The following is a 21,455-nucleotide window of genomic DNA, read 5'->3' as shown; positions in this document are numbered from 1 at the left end:
TTTATGCCACCACACATTAGGTATTTGCCCAAGTTCTTACATTTTGTGTATTTGTAACATTTTTTTAAACTTCAGTAAATTCTTTGCAAGTATCAGGAAATATGTGATCATATTTTTGCTTAAGCTACAAATTGGAAGCATTAATTGAAGACTACAAGGTAGTTTTTAAAATGAAAACCAAGTCTTGGAACCTCTTGAATAGACTTTAGGCATTACGCACATAATAAGTGAAATCTGTCATGCAGGCTTTTCAAATAGCTTATATCAGGAATAGGCAAATTACATTTGGCCCACCTCTTGTTTTTGTAAATAATGTTACACAGCCACACCCATTCATTTAGGTATTCAGTGGCTGCTTTCACACTATGATGGCAGGGTTGAAAAGTTGCCTTGAAGACTGTGTGGCCTGCAAGATCTAAAATATTTACTGTTTGACTCTTTTTAGAAATTTTGCTAATTTCTACATTATAGTATAGTGAATATTCTGATTTGAAAATACATGCACATCTCATTGCTTTTGCATTTATCATCACATCTCCCTATTTTTTCATGAAAGACTCATTTTTTTCTCTGTAATGATTTCTCTAGTTTGTGTAAATTATTCTTTGTACTGTGTACATGATGCATCTTATTTTGTTTACATTATTTTCTGTACCTTCCTCCTGTCTATCCCTCACTTGCTTCTTCCTGTGTCATTCTGATCTTTATTAAAGCTTCCCAACTTTTTGGTCGCCTAGTGATACTCCATTGTATAATCTGGAACCCTGTGAACCACTGCCTTTTGATGTGGCGCGATTCCGAGGCCTGACGGCTTCTGTGTTGCTGGACCTCACGTATCTGACTGGTATTCATGAAGACACGGGCAAACAGAGCACCAAGCGACATGAAAAGAAACACCGACATGAGTCTGAGGAGAAAGGGGATGTTGAGCAGAAAACCGAGAGTGAATCTGCTTTAGATATGCGAGCTGGCTTAACATCTGATGATGTCAAAAGTCAGGGTACCACAGCCTCCAAATCAGACAACGAAATAGCTTCATTTTCTTTAGATCCAACACTGCCGAATGTGGAACCCCAACATCAGATAACAGAAGGAAAAAGGAAAAATCATGATCACATATCCAAAAACCATGACATAGCCCAGTCGGAAATCCGAGCAGTCCAGCTGTCCTATCTCTACCTCGGTGCTATGAAATCACTTAGTGCTCTTCTTGGCTGTAGTAAATATGCTGAGCTGTTGCTGATACCAAAAGTTCTGGCTGAAAATGGTCATAACTCAGACTGTGCAAGCTCTCCAGTTGTTCATGAAGATGTGGAGATGCGCGCAGCCTTGCAGTTCTTGATGCGACACATGGTGAAGCGAGCAGTCATGCGGTCGCCCATCAAGAGAGCGTTGGGATTAGCTGATCTGGAGCGAGCTCAAGCCATGATCTATAAATTAGTGGTCCATGGGCTCTTGGAAGACCAGTTTGGGGGCAAAATTAAACAAGGTATGTTATCTGTTTTTTTTTTTCCTTTTGTGTTGTTGAAATTGTTTACAATGTCAGATATGATATATTCCATCAGTGATTTATAAAAAACTTTTTGGCCAAAGCAGTTTTCACGTTGTTTTTCTTTTGCAAGGCAAACAGTTCTTTTTTGTATCTTTTATGTTAATGATTATCTGTCTACTTGTAATTTTCTATCTTAAACCTATACAATCACAGAATTTAATTATTATTATTACATTTTGTAAAATTTATGCCACAAAAGGTACACAAATATTTATTGATCTGATTCAAAATATATACCATTCTGATAACTTTCCCAGAGACATTTTGAGGTACTACTTTTATAGATTCTGTATTGTAGGAAAAAAACCCTTATTTTATCTTTTATCTTCACCTTTGGGGATAATATGAATTCTGAGATAAAAATTAGATATATTCAGTAAATGTTTATTGAGTGTCTCTATATGCCAGGTACTTTTCTTGGTTCTGGGGAGCCAGTACCAAACAAAACAAAGTCCCTTGCCTTCATGAAACTTAAGTTCTTTTTTTCTTTCTTCCCTTCTTCTTCCTCCTTCCTTCCCTTTTCCCTTACTCCCTTTCTTCCTTTCATAGCTTAGACAGTAAATAGGCAGAGAAAAGTGCATGTTGTATATGAATAGGCATATTAAGATCATGATTATGAAGGTATGTGGCCATTTGGCAACCCTAATAGAATTAGTTATCTTTGTGGCAACTGCTGTCTTCTTTTCTTTCTTTCTTTCTTTCTTTTTTTTAAGACCTTATTTTAGAGAGAAAGAGAGAAAGAACAAGTGGAGGGGGATCCAGAAGGCAGAAGGAGAGGGGAAGCAGACTCCCTGCTGAGCACAGAGCGAGTGGTAGGGCTTGATCTCATGACCCCAAGATCATAACCCTGAGCCTAAATCAAGAGTTGGGCACTTAAATGACTGAGCCACCCAGGTGCCCCACTGCTATCTTGATATTTGGTTTACTTGTAAGCTCCCTTTCAGATAAGAAAAAAATTTATACTTTGTAAGCTCTTAGATGTTTTAATTAATTTTTTAAGCTCCTGTTTAGAGCATGAGGTTTCTGTCTAGATTTGTATTATATTTACATGTGTTATATGTATTTATATGTCTTCATCTTTGCATGTTTGAAGACTAAAGATAGGCATCAACATCAGAGTGCTAAGGAAACACAGTTTTAGTGATTAGATATTATTAGAGAAGCTCTAGTCAAATCTTACAGCAAAAGTGAGACTATTTTTTGTTTTTAAGAAAAATTTCTTCTCTAAAAATGAGTAATTGCTTATTACCTTATTATTTGTAGAGTTCATAACAGTGGGTACAGTAGTGTATATAAGGATGTATATATGCAAGAATATTAAAAAAATATTTCATAGAAAATGGTACTTACAAAATACATTTAGAAACTTGTCAAATTAAATCTTAAAGTTTTCCATTCACATGTCACTTGTGAAGAAACAAATCCTTAATACTTTTTAAATATTTATGTTGGTTTACAGAGATTGATCAACAAGCTGAAGAAAGTGACCAAGCCCAGCAGGCACAGACCCCAGTTACCACTAGCCCATCAGCCTCGAGCACAACTTCCTTTATGAGCAGTTCACTGGAGGACACCACGACTGCCACCACTCCAGTCACTGACACGGAGACAGTACCTGCATCTGAATCCCCTGGAGTGATGCCACTTAGTCTTCTCAGGTAGGGAAGCTGACTTTAACATCTGTCGTATTGATGCCTGTGATTCTGATCACAAAATCATTCTCTTATAAAGAATGTGCCTAACTAAAAGCATTCTAGAGCTAGAAGGAACCTAAGAGTTCATAGAGTCAAACCCATTTTGCTAAAGTTGGGAATGTCCCTCAGAAGTTTAATAACTTGCCCAAAGTCTCACAGCCAGTTTTGGGGTGATCCCAGATCTATCACTTGTGCTGCTGATAATCAGATACTCTAGCAGTCTATCTCCTTATAATAATCTTTTTTTTCCACCTAGGCTTTTGAATATTTTTTTCCTCTAAAAGTAAATGCTTATATTGAATATTAGAGCCTCAAGATAGAGCTCACTTCCATGGAAATAATTTTCTCAGGTTACTTCCCTTTTAAGAATTATTTCTTAATTATACTTTTATTTTTATTATAAGATCAAACAAATCTACTCAAATGAAAGAGCATGTCTTAGAATACTAGTTTAGCCAACCCTATTTTAGTAGGTTTGTAAATTTCAAATAATGTTTAAATTTCTGTTTGCCTCAGTTTGCCAGGTTTTTACACGAAATGAAAAATTTTAAGAGAAAATCATTAGGAAGAGCCTATTCTGTGAGTTCCCTTAACTAGGTCTTAAGTGAAATAAAGGGTAGTAGAATGGTTAGTCTATCTTTCTCTTCTTTCTTTCCCCCCTTCCCTTAATTGACAGGTTATCATTATTCCTAGTGTGTAGACTGACATCTTAGAGAGTAGAAGAGAGAGGGGCTGTTAATCATAATGCTTCTTAATTTTTGGTGTTTGCAAGAGCCACCTGGAAAGCTTTTTAAAGCTCTGGCTGTATCTCCCTGTAGTCTCTTTTGGTAGGTCTGGTGGGGTACACAATTTGTATTTGAGTTAAGGGTCCCCAGTGATTCTGATGCAGTGGTCTTCAGCTCCCACACTGAGAGTTACTGGTCTGCTCTTAGGCATGAACACTCATCCTGGCAGTTACCATTGCCCAGTCCTCTCACATCTTAGCTCTCTCGCTAGAGTAACAGTTCCAGGAGAATAGGATATTCTAATATGGTTTTTAATCCTTGTTGCCTTCTAAGCTGTGCTGTGCAGACATGGGATTCACTGGTAAAATAACATTCCCTGGCTCTCACAGACATTGACAGACCTTGTGACTCCTCCTTTGTTCTCAGTCTTTGTTTGCCTGCTGTTGGCTGGGACAACATTGGAGCTGCAGTTGTGTTTGCCTGGCTAACCGTCATTTAACACTAGAAAAATCCGGGAACAACTGACCTATCTGTGAATATCATTGTATCAGTTATTCGACTGACTAGAGAATGCTTTTTTGATGCTTAAAAAGTTGTTATTAGTTTTGTTGGACAAATCTTAAGAGTAGACAGTTGGTGAGGATCTTGCTTGAACCTTATTCTTTAGTCAGTGTCTGCCTTCTCAGGCTGACAGGGACTGCCTCTCTTCTGCCTTTCCCCTCTAGACAGCTGGCATACCATTCATATGCTGTTTTTCAGTTGTGCAGGGGGGCCTGGACAGTTACCTTTTCTTTCCATAACTTACCTATTGACTATTAACTTAATTCATGTGAATGATTTCATGGCTAGCTAGTAAATTTATATTTGAAGTAACTGTAAGTTAGCTATCTTTAAAAGTCTTTATTCTCTAACTACTGTATGTCTACCAAAATACCGCTGTCCTCTTGGTATTATAGTGGAAGAAAAGCATGAAGGCAGGGATTTTTTAAAATCTATTTTGTTTAATTGCTCAATTTCCCCCACCTGCTATGTTGCTGGCATTTTGCTGAACAAATAATACGGTATTATTACTTTTATAGTAAGAGGTGTCCTATTAAATAATGATTATTAAAATTGTTGGGAATCTTTCTCCTCTCTCCATTAAACTATGGCTAACTTATATAGTTTTCCAGGCTGAATATTCTTCTATAAGAGGACTGTGATATATTATATTATTTTCTAATTGGATTTTTATGCTAACCATTGTTGTTTTCTTAAAGGCAAATGTTCTCTAGTTACCCAACTACTACTGTACTTCCCACACGTCGTGCACAGACTCCTCCAATATCATCGTTACCAACTTCTCCTTCTGATGAAGTAGGAAGGAGGCAAAGCTTAACTTCTCCTGATTCCCAGTCAGCAAGGCCAGCTAACCGCACAGGTGTGTGTGCTGTCGTGCACTATGATACCCAAATCTCTTGGCATTCCTGATATGTGGGACTTAAAAACTTGGGCATTGTGTTTTTTCTCATTGAAGGTAGAACAGTGATTTTAATTAAGGGGGCAATCTGTCCTATCAAGCTGAACTGTCTTTTTTTATTTTGAAGCTATAGATTGAATTATGGCTACTTGGGAGAGAAATGGTGTACTCTACATAAGTCATATCAGACCCTTCTTATTTTCTAACATAGGCATTTTTAGTTCTGTGAATTTCTGTTGAGCATTGCTTTTGCTTCAACCCACACATATTGAGATGCTGTGTTTTCATTTTCATTCAGTTAAAGTACTATCTATTTACGATGGATATCTTCTTTGAGAAATTGGATCATTTGGAAGTATGTTATTTTGTTTGCAAATATTTAGGACTTTTCCAAATGTCTCTCTCTCACTGATTTCTAGTTTAATGTCATTGTTATCAGAGAACATGTCTTGTATAATTTGAATTCTGTTAAATTTGTTGAGACTTACTTTATGGCCCAGAATATGGTCTGTTTTGATAAATAGTCAATGTGCACTTGGAAAAAATGTGTATTATGCTATTGTTGAATGGAATGTTCTGTAAATTGTTGGTTAGGTCAAGGTGGTTGATTGTTATGTTCAAGTCTACTTATTCTATCATTTATTGATAGAGTAATTGTGGATTTGTTTATTTCTTCTTTTATTTATTATTTTTTATTTCATGTATTTTAAAATTCTCTTTAGGTCCATAAATATCTAGGATTCTTAAGTCTTCTTATTGAATTGATTTCTTTATCATTATGAAATGACTGTCTTTACCCTGGTAATATCCTTTGCCCTTAAATCTACTTTTTCTAGTGTAAATATAGCCTCCTCCTCCTCCTTCTCCTCCTCCTTCTTTTTTTAAATTAGGATCGTATCTCTTCTCCTATATCTTACCTTTAACTTTTTTGTGTCTTTATTTTTAAAATGGTTTCTTAAAGGCAGCTTATTGTTGGGCCTTGCTTTTTGCGGAGGGGGGGAGGGGTTCTTGCTTTTTTAATTTAACCTGATATTCTCTGCCTTTTAATTGATGTGTTTAGACCATTTACATTGAATGTGTTAATTGTATGGTTGTGTTTAAATTTACCATCTTTCTGTTCATGTCATCTTTTCTTTTTTTTTTTAAGTTTTATTTATTTATTTATTTGACAGAGAGAGAGAGATCACAAGTAGGCAGAGAGGAAGGCAAAGAGAGAGAGAGAGGGAAGCAGGCTCCCTGCTGAGCAGAGAGCCCGATGTGGGACTCGATCCCAGGATCCTGAGATCATGACCTGAGCCGAGGGCAGCGGCTTAACCCACTGAGCCACCCAGGCGCCCCTCATGTCATCTTTTCTTTGTTATTTTTTTCCTCTGTTTCTACCTTCTTTGGATTAAATCAATATTTTTTATTATTTCATCTCCTTTGTTGGCTTATTAGCTATACTTTGTATTTTTGGAGATTACCTTCAGGTATATATTATGTATCTTTAATTATCATAGGCTATCTTTAAGTAATGTTATACCACTTCATGTATATTAAAAAATGTAACAGTGGTACATTTTATTTTATTTTATTTTATTTTATTTCCCCTTTCTCAGTCTTTGAACTTTTCTTATTCATTTAACTTATATAAATGTTATAAAGCCCTGTAATACATTGTTACTATTTTTTAAAGATCTATTTATTTATTTGAGTTGGCGGGGAGAGAAGGAGAGGGAGAGAGAGAGAGACTCTCAAGAAAGATTCCCCACTGAGCACAGAGTCTGATGTAGGGCTAGATATCATGACCCTGAAATCATGACTTGAGCTGAAATCTAGAATTGGGCACTTAACCAGCTGAGCTACCCAAGCATCCCTACATTGTTATTAATTTTGCTGTAAACAAAAGAGATTTGAAAACTAAAGTGTGTATTTTATATTTACCCACATAATTGCCAGCTCTGAGATACTTTATTCCTTTATGTGGATCCAGATTTCCAGTGGTATCATTTCCTTCTGCTTTCCCTTTAACATTTCTTGTAATGGTCTGCTAGTGATGAATTCTTTTGGTTCTCATATATCTGAATATATCTGAAAGAGTTTATTTCAAAGTCATTTTTGAAAAATATTTTCATTGGGTATAGAATTCTAGATTGGCAGGTTTTTTTTTTCTTTCAGTACTTTAAGATCCTCTACCATCTTCTGGCTTGCATTGTTTCCAACGATAAATTTTCTATTGTTCTGATCTTGGTGTAATATGCCTTTTTCTCTGCATGCTTTTAAGATTTTTCTGTTTTATCACTAGGCTTAAGCAGTTTGATCATGACCTGCCCTGATACAGCTTTCTTCAATTTTCTTGTGCTTTAGGTTTGTTGAGCTTCTTGGATCTATAGATTTATAGTTGTCATAAAACTTGGAAATTTTTAATCCATTATTTTTTCAAATTTTTTTTCTGTTGAATTCCTCCATTTCAGTATCAATGGTTATGTATATACAACACCATTTGAAGTTGTCCCACAGATCACTAATGCTTTGGGTTTTTTTTAATGTCTTTTTTCTGTATGTTTCCATTTTTGATAGTTTTTGTTGTTGTGTCTTCTGGTCACTAATCTTTTCTTTTGTAGTGTTTAGTTTGCTCATAATCCCATCCAGTGTATTTTTCCATTCAGACATTGTGATTTTCATAACTAGAAGTTGCTTTATCTTTTCTCTGCCTTATCAAGTACATGGAATAACAGTTTTCATTGTTAGAATAGTTATGTTTAAAAAGTTTGTGAACACTGAACTATTATTGCTCCTAAGGGAAATACTGGGCTAGGTTTCTGTGAACTTCTGGTCACATTTTGTCAGCTGATCAATATATAACTTTGTTTTATGTGTGTTTAAAGACATTCTATTTAATGTATATTGTTGATTCATTAGCATTGAACTCATGACCCAAGAACACCATAACTCGTGCCTGAATGAAATTTATCTGAGACTTACATTTTCTCCATAAGGCATATTACAGCCTTCTTGTGCTTAAAAACTTTAGACAGCATTTCACCACTATGCTTGGGGGCCATTTTAAACAGTAAAATCACCAAGAAAAGGCACAAAAATGCAAAACATGTGACACTAAATAGACTGTGAAGATTAGACTTGTTTATAGTCTCAGAACTAAAACAAGAATGTAGAGCATCACCTGTTCTGTCTCAGCTGGGAACAAATGTGTCAGGAACCTGAAAGGTTTTTTGTCGCTGAGTGCATATAAGTGACTGTAAAAAGCACCATGAGTATCGATTTTGGAGTTATAAATTAACTTTAATGAGTAGATGAATTTTCAAATATGGAGTCCACAAATAATGAGCATCAATTTTATACCTGTTTTAATATCCTTGTCTACTTATCATTTATCTAATTTCTAAGTCTGTTTCTATTAACTAATTTTTTAACTCATTTTGAACTGTATTTTCTTGTTTTTTTCTTTTATGTTTGGTGATTTTTTTTTTAATTGAGTATTAGACATTGTGAATTTTACCTTATTGGGTGCTGGATAGTTTGTATTTATTTAAAGATACTTTAGTTTTGTTATAGGATATGGTTAAATTACTTGGAAATATTTTGATTCTCTCAAGGCTTTCTTTTAATCTTTGTTAGGAGGTAGCTTGGCTGAATTTTTCCCCATCACTGAACCAGTGCCTTTCTTCGTATTCTATCCAGTGCCTCATGTATCACAGAGTTTTTTTCTCTCTGGCTTATTGTAACACAGATTCTTCCCAGCCCTGTTTAACCAACCCCCAAGGATTGTTCTGCCTGCTATTTCTTGGAGATTCTTCCCTCAGCTCTGGATAGCTGCTGCATTAGCATCAGCTGAAGACTTGAGGGAAAGAAAGACCCTTTACACATTATTGGAGTTCACTTTCAGTGCAGCTCTCTTCTTTCCATACAGCTCTCTCTATTCTGGGATTCTACCCTGTGAACACTAGCAACCTGAATCCTTTACTCTCGTCTCCTCAATTCATAGAGACCACTGACTTTAGGTTGAATTTGCCCTCCCTGAACTGCAGCTTGGAAATTCTCTCCAGGAAATAGGCTAAGGCAGTTGTACTCCTTGCCTAATTTGATTTCCTTCTCTCGGGGATCACTGTCCTACACAGCCTGTTTGTCTATCATTTGATACATTTCCATTTCTTCTTTTAGTTGTCATAGGTAGATCCAGTCTCTCTTACTCCATGATGGCTAGAAGTAGAAGTCTGTCAGATGCATCAGGCCTGTTACCACTCTAGCAGTAGTGACATTTTTTAAGCAAAAACGAAAGTTGTCATTCTCCCTCCTTCCTTCTTCTTTCCTTCCTAATTTAATTCAAAAACATTAAGTGGGGCCAAGCTAGGTAGGCTTTCATGCCAGCAGGATTTGGGAGGTGGGTGGCATAGTGGTCCAGATTGGGAGTATCAGCCAGACTGGAGTGAGGGAAACTTCTTGTCTGTGGTAGTGGCCTGGTATGGGGTATTGGAGTCCGACTCATAGAGGAAATGTCCACATAGCTGAGCACTAGGGATCAGGGCCATGCAGGGTGCGGAGGGCTTCTATCAGCACTGTTCACTGAGAGGGCCTAGGAGCAGTGATGCTTTAGTAGCAATAAACACATTCTAAATACCATTCTTTACTAAAAGGGAACTCTGATCTTCTTGAAGAAATGGCTGATTTCAGGGTTAAGTATGAGATGAGCCTGCAGTAGCTTGTGCCAGAAAGTGATAAAGTGCTCAGAGATTGATGGGTGCATGCCTCAAGGATGTAGAAACCAGATTGAAGGGGCTTCCACTAGCCAAATCTGGGACATTTGGGGCATCAAAATAAAAATCATAATTGTGGTATCATATAATAGCCCATGAATACAGTGAGAATCTGTAACCCTATAGTGATGGAGAAAGGAAACTGATAAATCTGAAAGCAGTGATAGGATTAGGAAATCCTCATTCGTCAACCATCATCATAATAATAAATAATTCAGCCAATAACAATAATGGGTGCTAGTGAATCTAACTTTGACAAGGAATGGGATCTTTACATATTCTCATAGTTCTTCCCAACAAATATTTATTACAAAGCGGGAAAAAAATAGGAGTACTTTTATGGTGGAGAAACTTGGCAGATACCAGCTTAACTCAGGCGATCAAAATTAGCATCACCAGTAATGGAACAAATGGAAATCATGTACCATTTGATAGAATGCAATGCATAGAAGACGACATCAGTTTTTTGGTACTTCTGCCAAAAAGCACAACCTGAATCTAATCATGAGACATCAGCAAACCCAAATTGAGCGACTTTTGTCCTCAAAGTATCAAAGTAATTAAAGGAGATGGAAGAGATACAAAAACTAAATGCAAGGATTATCCTGGATCTGCTCCTTTGCTGTAGAGAACATTATCAGGACTTCTGATGAAACTAGAATGGGGTCTGGATTAGATGTTGACATTGTTAATTTCCTTACTCTGATGGCGTGTTATGCAGAACAGTGGCCTTTTTTTGTAGGAGTTGATATGTTAGAGTATTCGGGGAGTTGGAGCATCATGTCTGCTACTTACTCTCCAGTGGGTCAGGGATAAGAGAATTCTTTTGTACTATGCTTGCAAATTTCTGTTAAGTTTGAAAATTTTTGTAAGTAAGAAACTATTTCAAAATAAGAAAACATTTTAAATTTTTTAGCAGCTTTATTTTGTGCTAGCTGTATGAAAAACCTTAAAAAGCTGTAACTTAGTCATATTAACTATGACTTAATCACAGGTTAATCATGACCTGAACAGAAATCAAGAATTGGATGCTTAATGGGCTGAGCCACCCAGGTGCCCCATGAATTCTTAATAGAAAAAATATTCATTGAATTTGTACAGTATTAAGAAATTGGGGACTTAAAGTATAAGGTCACTTTTTACTCATGGTATGTAGTGATATAGGCTTTTATTTCTCTTTCTTTTGTCTTAGCCTTGTCAGACCCCAGCAGTAGACTTTCAACTTCTCCTCCTCCTCCAGCAATTGCAGTGCCCTTGCTGGAAATGGGGTTCTCTCTCCGGCAGATTGCCAAAGCCATGGAAGCCACAGGTAGGATATGTTGTGTTTACATATCCATATATGTAGATATGAGAAGCCTGGTCTTATTGAGGGTGATATATTTTTTAAGAGACCATAAAGCTTTCTAACAGCTGATTTAGTTACAGTGGCATCATAGAAGACACTGTTGAACTGATACCATGAATAACTAATTATGTTGCCCCAAATCAGTATTACACTTTTCTTTTCTTTTTTTTTTTTAAGGATTTTATTTATGTATTTGACAGAGAAAGAGACAGCAAGAGAGGAAACCCATGCCAGGGGAGAGGGAGAGGGAGAAGCAGGTTTCCCACTGAGCACTGAGCAGGGAGCCCGATGTGGGGCTCAATCCTAGGACCCTGGGATCATGACCTGAGCTGGAGGCAGACGCTTAATGACTGAGCCACCCAGGCGCCCCAGTATCATACTTTTCTTTTTCACCTTTTCAGGTGCTCGAGGAGAGGCTGATGCCCAAAACATTACTGTCCTTGCCATGTGGATGATAGAGCACCCTGGGCATGAGGATGAGGAGGAACCCCAGTCAGGCTGCACAGCAGACTCAAGGCACGGAGCAGCAGTCCTAGGCAATGGTGGGAAGTCAAATGACCCCTGTTATTTGCAGTCACCAGGAGACATCCCATCAGCTGATGCTGCTGAAATGGAAGAAGGCTTTAGTGAAAGGTGAGATTCCAATTTCTGTATTTCTGTTTTATGTGGTTTAAGTGATACTTCCAAGTGCTCCATTTATTTCCCTTCATAGGTGCTTTTTTTTTTTTTAAGATTTTATTTATTTATTTGACAGAGAGAGAGAGACCACAAGTAGGCATAAAGGAAGCAGAGAGAGGGGGGAAGCAGGCTCCCCACAGAGCGGAGAGCCCGACATGAGGCTCAGTCCCGGGACCCTGAGATCATGGCCTGAGCCAAAGGCAGAGGCTTAACCCACTGAGCCACCCAGGCACCCCTTGTAGGTGCTTTTAATGGTGTGTAAAGTTGCTAACTAGAGATATAAGGTGGACATTTCAGTTACAAGTTTATGTTTCTGTGAAGGGTAAAAATAACATCACAAGTTTTGACTTGAACAGATGTTTCCATGGAAAAGAAGAAATAATTTTTATATAAAATTAAGCTGAAAAGAGGAAACTGAAACTTAAAACAAATTTTTTTAGAAACAAAATAAGCATTCTGATAAAATAATTTTATTTCCTATAAGTGATGTAGAATATTCACATTTGAACTTGACTTAATGCATATAGAAGTGGACCTTTAAACTTGTTCTTAATATAGATTTTATCTTCATCTCTTCTTTAGTTTTTAATATCTAGTACAATATACCATTTTTTTAATTATAAAAAGAATTCTGTGATAATGCGTAGCCTGAGATGAGATGTAATAAAATACTCTGTAGTTTTTCCTAAAATCTTCCCACTTTAGTACTTCTTATGACTTTGTCTTCATTTTTCTTTGTAGCTCATGAAGTCATTTGGTTAACAAAGCTTGTATCTTTTTTAATATGCAGATTTTTTCTTACAAGCTCAGTGGATATTTTCATAACTTATTTTGAAATATGTTTCTCATAGGCAAGGATGCTCAATCATTTCAAATTTTAACTATTTAATCATTTAGAATTTAGTTAAGACCATTGATCTCGTTTGGATTTGAACATGCATTAAGCATCATTTCCTTGTTGGCATAATTCAAAATTAGATAGTGGTACTTGGCTGGCTCAATCAGTGGAGCATGCACCGCTCAATGTTGGGGTCATGAGTTCAAGTTTCATGTTGGGCATAAAGCCTACTTAAAAATAAATAAATAAAAGTAAAAAAATAGATAAAATTACTGCTTAGAGCAATATGACATATTTATAATTTAGGAGCTTTACCAAGGACAAGATATATTTCAGTTTAATTGTAAATACAATTTACTCTTGGTACTGTTTGGAAGGAAATGCAATACCAAAAGAGAGCTTGTGCCTATGCCTTCCATTTATGATGGTTCTGAAAAATTTATGTTGCTTTCTAATTTGCACTTGTAGCCCTGATAATCTGGACCATACAGAGAATGCAGCTTCTGGAAGTGGACCACCAGCTAGGGGTCGCTCAGCAGTAACAAGAAGGCACAAGTTTGATTTAGCAGCTCGCACATTGCTGGCAAGAGCAGGTAATTAATATGTTTCACATCCTTCTGTTAGTAAAAGTCATACAGTTTATATTTTAAAGTCCGTGTGAAAGCAACATTAAAGAAGATGTAAACTAATGATACTAAGTACTCAGTTTCTCCACATTAAGAGAGTAGCTATTTGCATTTTACTATCTATTTACATAATTTTGCATTGAAATCACAGCATACATTCATAGATTTATCTTTAAGCTTCCTCTGGGTGCAAAAGTCTATACTGCTTACTTGCAGATCCTGAGATTTTTTTATAAATGTGCTCTCTGCCATCAAGCTATTTATACTTTAAGAAGTAAAGATACATGTTTAAAATTTAACATTAAATTAAGTGAGAAGGAGCTGAAAAGAGCACTGTGCCAAAGTAGGTACTGGGTTTTCTTATGTGCTCTGGGCCTTAGGGCTAAACTACTAGGTAAGGCTCTAGATAAGCAAAAATAAATTCCATTGTTACTTTAGTAAAATACTTCCAGGATTATGCTCTAGACATGTGAAGTGTAATTTATAGGGGAACATATTTTTCCAACTAAAAGCTAGGATATTTTTAAAATAGCACTTGATCTTGGAGCTATTAAAACATAAATAATTTTTCAATAATCCATGGTAACAGAGAAGTTGAGGCTGAGCTAGAAAATATGGGATGTTTAGTTAATATATAGGAAAGGGACTGATTTTTTTTTAAAAAAACCTTAAAAAAATAACATTGATTACATTATATAAAATACTTTACATGGATTATTTTGTTTAAACCTATTAACAGCCCTGTGAGTTAGGAGTGTCGTTACCCCATTTTACAGAGAGGAAACACGTATGATAGGTGAAATTTTATGTTTATGGTCTGGAATCCAGTAAATTAGCTGAGCTAGGCTCATTCTTACCTGCATGTATGGCAGTTAAGAACTGGTGAAGTATTCAGAGTTACTTTATACATGCAAATAAAATTCCTTTTTTGTTTCGTTCTGAGCGGGGTTATACCGCTCTGTGCAGGCCCACAGGAATCAAAGTCGGAGAGAAGGAATATCTTTGCAGCAAGACCCAGGGGCGCTGTATGACTTTAATTTAGATGAGGAATTGGAAATTGATCTTGATGATGAAGCGATGGAAGCTATGTTTGGACAAGACCTGACCAGTGACAATGATATTCTGGGAATGTGGATCCCAGAGGTACTGGATTGGCCTACCTGGGTGTGTGTGATTGCAGCGGGGGCTGCTCTGACTTATTTTCCTGCCCTCCTGTTCATGTAGCTTACTAACAATAGCCTTGCCTAGAGTTGTTACACTCTGAAAATTTCAGTCTTTCATCTCATTGTCAAGTTTGGGGCTCTAATGCTTAATGTTATTTTGATACCTACAAACTAATAAGAAAAATTCTGTCTTGCTTTCTCTGTGCGATTTTATTGCTTCTCTCCCCAGACTAGATGAATAGAGCCATATAATGGTAATATTTGATTTATAATATCAAAGATAGATTACAAAATAGGCATCAGGTCCTAGTCAGCTCTGCTGGGTATAGAACATGGCTGCTATGCTCACCTTGCTATCTGAATGCATGCTCTTCTCCTTCATAGGTTCCATTTAATCACTGTAATGCCTCATTCTAACAACCAGTGCCACCTAGGTCTTGTAACTACCTCCATCCAGGGCCAGGGTGCATGGTGGGTTTGTATGTTTTCATTGTTTGTAACAGGGAGACTGAAAACTTCACAGGTCTAAGTCCTATAGAAAAGAGCATCTACTATATTAATAAGATAAATGAATCCAAATGACTTCTTAGAAATTCAGATAAGAGATGTACGTGTTATGGCCAGATAAAAAGTAGCTTTATTAGGATTTTTTAAAAAATCACTTGAGATAGGGCTAATTATTTTTATTAATTCCTATCAATAGGATAGTGAGTTACCTTAGTTATAACTTATTAGATTGAGAAAGGGCAAAGCACAGCTTCAGATCATGAGCTCTAAATTCTGATTTGAAAGAAATTTGTTATGTCACATTAATGAATATCCTGCAAATACTCTAGCACATGTAAACAAAGTCATTAATATATAAATATCTATTTTTCTCTTCTTAACTTTATGTTAAATTGACTAATAATTTGATATGAAATTTTGTGCAGCATGTTTGTGAGTCTGAAGACAGGGAAGAAGTGGTGGTGTGTGAACTGTGTGAATGCAGTGTCGTCAGTTTCAACCAGCACATGAAGAGAAATCACCCTGGCTGTGGGCGCAGTGCAAACCGCCAGGGCTACCGCAGCAATGGCTCCTATGTGGATGGCTGGTTTGGTGGTGAATGTGGGAGTGGGAATCCATACTACCTGCTCTGCGGCAGCTGCAGGGAAAAGTACTTAGCCCTGAAGACCAAATCCAAGGCAACAAGTTCTGAAAGGTACCTTGAAATTGTATAGATATCCAGACCCTCTGAATGAAGAGTATAAAGTATCTCTATCATCAAGACATGGGAATTACAGCTTTTTTAATGGGAGGAGTTACACTTAACCTTTCCCCAAGTCCCATGATTGCTGAATTGGGGGCAGGAAGGGTGGAGGAGGTTGAGGAATTCATGTTTTGCCAGAGCTGGGAGCCTGTAGCGTGGTAACAATGGCATGGCAGCAGCTTCTTCGCTGGAGTCGGAGTCCATTAACCTTGGACTTACTGGCAAGTTCTGGGCGAGGCCCTTGCCTTAACCTTTAGGACCTTATGGTCAGTTTTTCTCATTGACGTTTTTTTACCCTGTTTTTGACATCTTAATTAAGATCTTTTTATTGATGAAAAAAATAGAGTTTAGATTAAATGAGCTTCCATGAAAACATTACTTCTTTTTATCCTTGAATAGCAATTCATCTGTAGTGAGTAGGGTTTTTGTCCTTATTGTCAACGATTAAAATCTTTACAGCATTCTGGAATAGTTTTGACTAAGAGTTTTTGTAGGTGACCCAGAAACCTCCCCAGTAATTTGGTAAAATAGTCATTGATTTTTGTAAGCCTGTGTGTACCTACATACCATAGTTTTTATTAGCGCATAACATGAAACACTTTTATTTTGTGTTGCTTTATTAATGACCTTTTAAAATGTTCTAATGCCTTAATTTGCATTTTTGGGTACTAATTGTTTTGTATAAAAATACAGTGTTCTTCATGTTTGGTGCAGGTACAAGGGACAAGCTCCAGATCTAATTGGCAAGCAGGACAGTGTGTATGAAGGTAGTTATTTTGAGAGCTTCTTTTTTTTACATGTTCATGTATTTTTATATATACCTTCTGCTTAACATCTGTTACTAAAATTTACCTTTTTGTGAATGTGTTTGTATTTAGGTACATGTTAACTCAAAACATTCTCTAGAAAGCTCAAGGTAGCTTCAAAGCCACAGCCCTAGTTCTTAAAACCAAAGGAAAAGGACCTGGATTCAAATAGTAGCTTGACCACAGAATGTTAGTCTTTGCATGACATGGTTTTTTTTTTTTTCAGATTTTTTTCTCTGAGAAAAGTAAAAAATAGAAAGTTGAAGACAGCATGAATTTATCTGGAGCATTCATTTCCTTGAAATAACTGATTCTGTAATGATTATAGATAGAGTTAAGAACTCTCTGGTGACCCCAATAGCTTTTATTAGTTGAAATCTCCATTACCAGCTGTAACATTTGCTTTTGCTTTAAGTGAGTTTGACTGCTCTGACTCCTTTTCCTTAGATTCTCACTATGCCTCAGGAGTGCAGTTTGGTTGGGTCATTAGGAGACGGCGCCATAGTTCATTCTGTGGGTCCTGGGCTCTCAGTCCATCTGCATTTTAGACCTATCTCACAGTAACTCTTGCCAGTAGAGTTATGCCATGTTTATATTCACATACCATACGTTTATTTATTTAAATTCCAGAAGACTGGGACATGTTGGATGTTGATGAAGATGAAAAGCTAACGGGTGAAGAAGAATTTGAATTACTTGCTGGACCACTTGGTTTAAATGACCGACGCATTGTACCAGAACCAGTTCAGTTCCCTGACAGTGATCCCTTGGGAGCATCGGTAGCAATGGTAACCGCTACCAACAGTATGGAAGAGACTCTGATGCAAATAGGTAAACTGAAATGCTAATTGGTGTGGATTTTATAGAGTCTGTATTAATTTGTTTCTTAGGTTAGGTGGTAAATAATAACACAACATTGTTCTACCCCACAAAGTGTCTTTAGTCAATTGTTTTAACATTTTGAAGGTATCATGTAGTATTATTTATTTTTGACATTGTGATAAGAGAATCCTGGAGCTGACTAAAAACAATTTGGCGTCTTTTTTTTTTTTTTTTTTTTTTTTTTTGCGTGAGAGGGTATGGGTGATTTTTCTATCAGAAATACAAAATAAAGAATTAGTGTTGATGACTCAGTCCTTTCTCTTGTACTCAAAGCATATTTCTAAAACTATCTTTCCTTTGTTAGTATTAGTAGAAATGATATATGAGCAAAATAAATGAAACCAAAACATTTTAAGAAACATATATAATAGATTATTGCTTTAGAAATGTTTATTTCTCCCAGGGTGTTTTCTGTGTAACTAAGTCCAGATGAACAAAACACACTGGTTTGATGTGTTTCCTTGTAGCCCAGAACCTAGGTAGAATGGGAAAATTTTTCACTAGCCTGGATATGTTTTTCAGGTTGCCATGGCTCTGTAGAAAAGAGTTCCTCTGGAAGAATAACACTAGGTGAGCAGGCAGCTGCTTTAGCAAACCCTCATGACCGGGTGGTGGCTTTAAGGAGAGTGACTGCTGCTGCCCAGGTTCTTCTGGCAAGAACCATGGTAATGAGAGCTCTGTCTCTTCTCTCAGTAAGGTGAGTACTTGTCTCAAATGATGCTGTTAGTTTCTAGTATATAATTGACAGGAATCTGATACTGTTTGGGAGTATGAGATAGAATTTTTAGAACCTCAGATATCTACCATTGAATGAAAGAAGTTAGATATAGTTATCATTTTTATTCAGTCAGTAAATACATAGCTCTTATCTGAAATGGGAAACTAAGGCTATCAGTCCATTTGGTGCAAGATAAAAATAAAAGGTTGAATGAATAAAAATAAAAGGTTGAATGAAACTAAGGCTATATCAGTCCATTTGGTGCAAGACAAAAACAAAAGGTTTGAATGAATGAAAATTGGCCAGCTGTGTAGCTACTTCAACCTACAGATTCCATCATAGATTCCTGCCATGCTCATATTGTGGAATGTTATATTAGAAAAGGAAAAGAGCCAAGAATACCTAAAAGACATCCATTTAAGAAAGTTAAGCAAGGGTATATAACTATAAATCGGTGAAGACAGAAGGACCTGAAATAAAAACTGAAAGTAAAATTTAGAGGAGACTCTGGTATTGGTTCAAGAATAGGTAGTTTGGAGAGTGGAGGAGCAGTTTAGAAACTGACCCACAGGTGGTTCCGTGGTGTAATAGTGAGCACTCTGGACTCTGAAGCTGACCCACACATGTAGATAAACACCTGATTTGTGGTTTGATTTATGACTGTGTTTATACTGCAGAACAATGAGGAATTGATGTCTTTTCAATAACTTGGGCTAGGTCAGATGGTTTATTCACATAGGAAAAAGTGAGTCTTGGCTCCAGCCTCACACTAAATAAAACAAATATTTCCAAGTGGCCCTTAGACCTAAATGTGAAAGATAAACCAATAATGTTTCTATAATGTAGGAAGAATTGATTCTTTTTTTTTTTTTTTAAGATTTTATTTATTTGACAGACAGCGAGAGAGGAATAGAAGGAAGGGGAGTGGGAGAGGGAGAAGCAGGCTTCCCACTGAGCAGGGATTCCGATGTGGGGCTCCATCCCAGGACCCTGGGATCATGACCTGAGCCAAAGGCAGACGCCTAATAACTGAGCCACTCAGGTGCCCCAGAAGAACTGATTGAGTCACAAAAAGCATTCATCATAAAGAAAAAGACTAATAAATTGGACTACATTAAAAAAGAACTTCTGTTTAGCAAAAGTCATTAAGGAAGTAAAAAGAAAGTTAAAAAAAAAAAAGCCACTGAATGAGAGAAGAATTAACATTGTATATAACCAATAGAATATGTAAAGAACTCCTGTAAATCCATAAGAAAAATAGACAACCCAAAAGAAGAATGGGGAAAATGCAGAATAATATGAGAGGACCACCAAATGGCCAGTGAACATGGAAAATGAGGTGTTCAACCTCAGTGGTCTTTCGAGAAATGAAAATGAAAGCCCAATGAGATACTAATACACACCCACCAGAATGGCTAAAATGTAAAAGACTGGGAGGGAAATGTGAGCAGTTTCTCACTGCCAGTGGGAATGTAAATTGGTACAGCTACTTTGAAAAACTCTTCAGTAGTACCAAACAAAGGTGTGTATTAACATACTCTATGACCTAGAAAGCTACTTCTGGGTGTGTATTCAACAGAAATGCTTATATATGTGCACCCGAAGATATAAGCAGGAACATTCGTGGCAGTGCTGTTCGTAATAGCCCTGTGCTGGAAACCACCTAATTGTCATCAGTGTGAATAAATGAATTGTGGTAGATTTTATTAATATGGCGGTGAAGTTGGGTATTTGCTGCTGTAAAGCAACAATGAGGATGAGTCTTATAAGCATGATGTTGAACAAAGAAGCCAGACACAAAAGAATACAGACTTTTTTCTCTTATTTATATTAAGTTCAAAACAGGCCAAACTGATTTATGACTTTGAAAGTCCGTGATATTGTTTACTTTTGAGAGCCTCTGAGGTACTAGTAATGTTCTGTTTTTTGATCTGGGAAATCATTAAATGGGATTGTCCAGTTTGTGAAAATTCATAATTTGTGAACTTTCCTGTATATTATCCTTTGGTAATTCAGTTATGCATCAAGTATATTCAATTGAGACTGTGGACTCTGAGAAACAAACTGAGGGTTTTGGAGAGGAGGGGGGTGGGAGGTTAGGTGAGCCTGGTGGTGGGTATTTAAGGAAGGCACATATTACATGGAGTACTGGGTGTGGTGCATAAACAACAAATCTTGGAACACTGAAAAAATGAAATTAAATTAATAAAAAGAAAGGTGCCTGGGTGGCTCAGTGGGTTAAGCCGCTGCCTTCAGCTTAGGTCATGATCCCAGGGTCCTGGGATGAAGTCCCGCATTGGGCTTTCTGCTCGGTGGGGAGCCTGCTTCTCCTTCTCTCTCTCTCTCTCTCTCAGCCTGCCTGTTTGCCTACTTGTGATCTCTGTCTGTCAAATAAATAAATAAATAAAATCTTTTTTAAAAAATCAAAAGAAAACATAAAAAAATGAAATATGAAGATGTTTAAAGTTTCTATAACAGTTTCAGCTTATATAATATTTTTTGACTTCTCTTAGGATATATATGATGAGTGATATTGCAGCTTGCCTTTTATTTTGGTTGTTGGTATTTTGGTATGTTATGTGGGCCTCCAAATGGTCCCTTCAGAAATCTGTTTTCTTTATCCATCTGAAGTGTGTTTCTTTCCTGCCAGTGGTTCCAGTTGTAGCCTGGCTGCCGGTCTTGAATCTCTGGGGCTGACAGATATCCGAACCCTGGTTCGATTAATGTGCTTGGCTGCAGCAGGGAGAGCTGGCCTCTCCACCAGCCCTTCTGCCATGGCCAGCCCCTCAGAACGCCCACGAGGTGGGCACAGCAAGGCCAGCAAGCCCATCTCTTGCCTGGCTTACCTGAGCACAGCGGTGGGATGTCTGGCATCAAACACTCCGAGTGCTGCAAAACTTCTGGTGCAGTTGTGTACACAGGTGAGCTGGTTTTCGCTGCTTTTCTTGTTGCGATGCTTACTTCTG

General features: G+C 37.0%; 1 protein-coding gene across 1 annotated transcript in view; it reads left to right on the top strand.

The window, feature by feature from the left end:
• HERC1 (HECT and RLD domain containing E3 ubiquitin protein ligase family member 1) overlaps nt 1–21,455 on the top strand; it is a 192,813-nt gene that overhangs the window by 134,046 nt on the left and 37,312 nt on the right. The window contains exons 38-49 of the mRNA XM_080807823.1: nt 714–1,489; nt 3,012–3,210; nt 5,231–5,391; nt 11,377–11,493; nt 11,931–12,162; nt 13,514–13,638; nt 14,615–14,814; nt 15,767–16,035; nt 16,798–16,850; nt 17,520–17,720; nt 18,294–18,468; nt 21,140–21,410. Of these exons, the coding sequence (XP_080663949.1) occupies nt 714–1,489; nt 3,012–3,210; nt 5,231–5,391; nt 11,377–11,493; nt 11,931–12,162; nt 13,514–13,638; nt 14,615–14,814; nt 15,767–16,035; nt 16,798–16,850; nt 17,520–17,720; nt 18,294–18,468; nt 21,140–21,410 (2,779 nt within the window). The remainder of the gene's footprint in view (nt 1–713; nt 1,490–3,011; nt 3,211–5,230; nt 5,392–11,376; nt 11,494–11,930; nt 12,163–13,513; nt 13,639–14,614; nt 14,815–15,766; nt 16,036–16,797; nt 16,851–17,519; nt 17,721–18,293; nt 18,469–21,139; nt 21,411–21,455) is intronic.

Source organism: Martes martes (assembly GCF_963455335.1).
Source record: "Martes martes genome assembly, chromosome: 7".
NCBI lineage: Eukaryota > Metazoa > Chordata > Mammalia > Carnivora > Mustelidae > Martes > Martes martes.
This window is presented reverse-complemented; position numbering and strand designations above follow the sequence as displayed.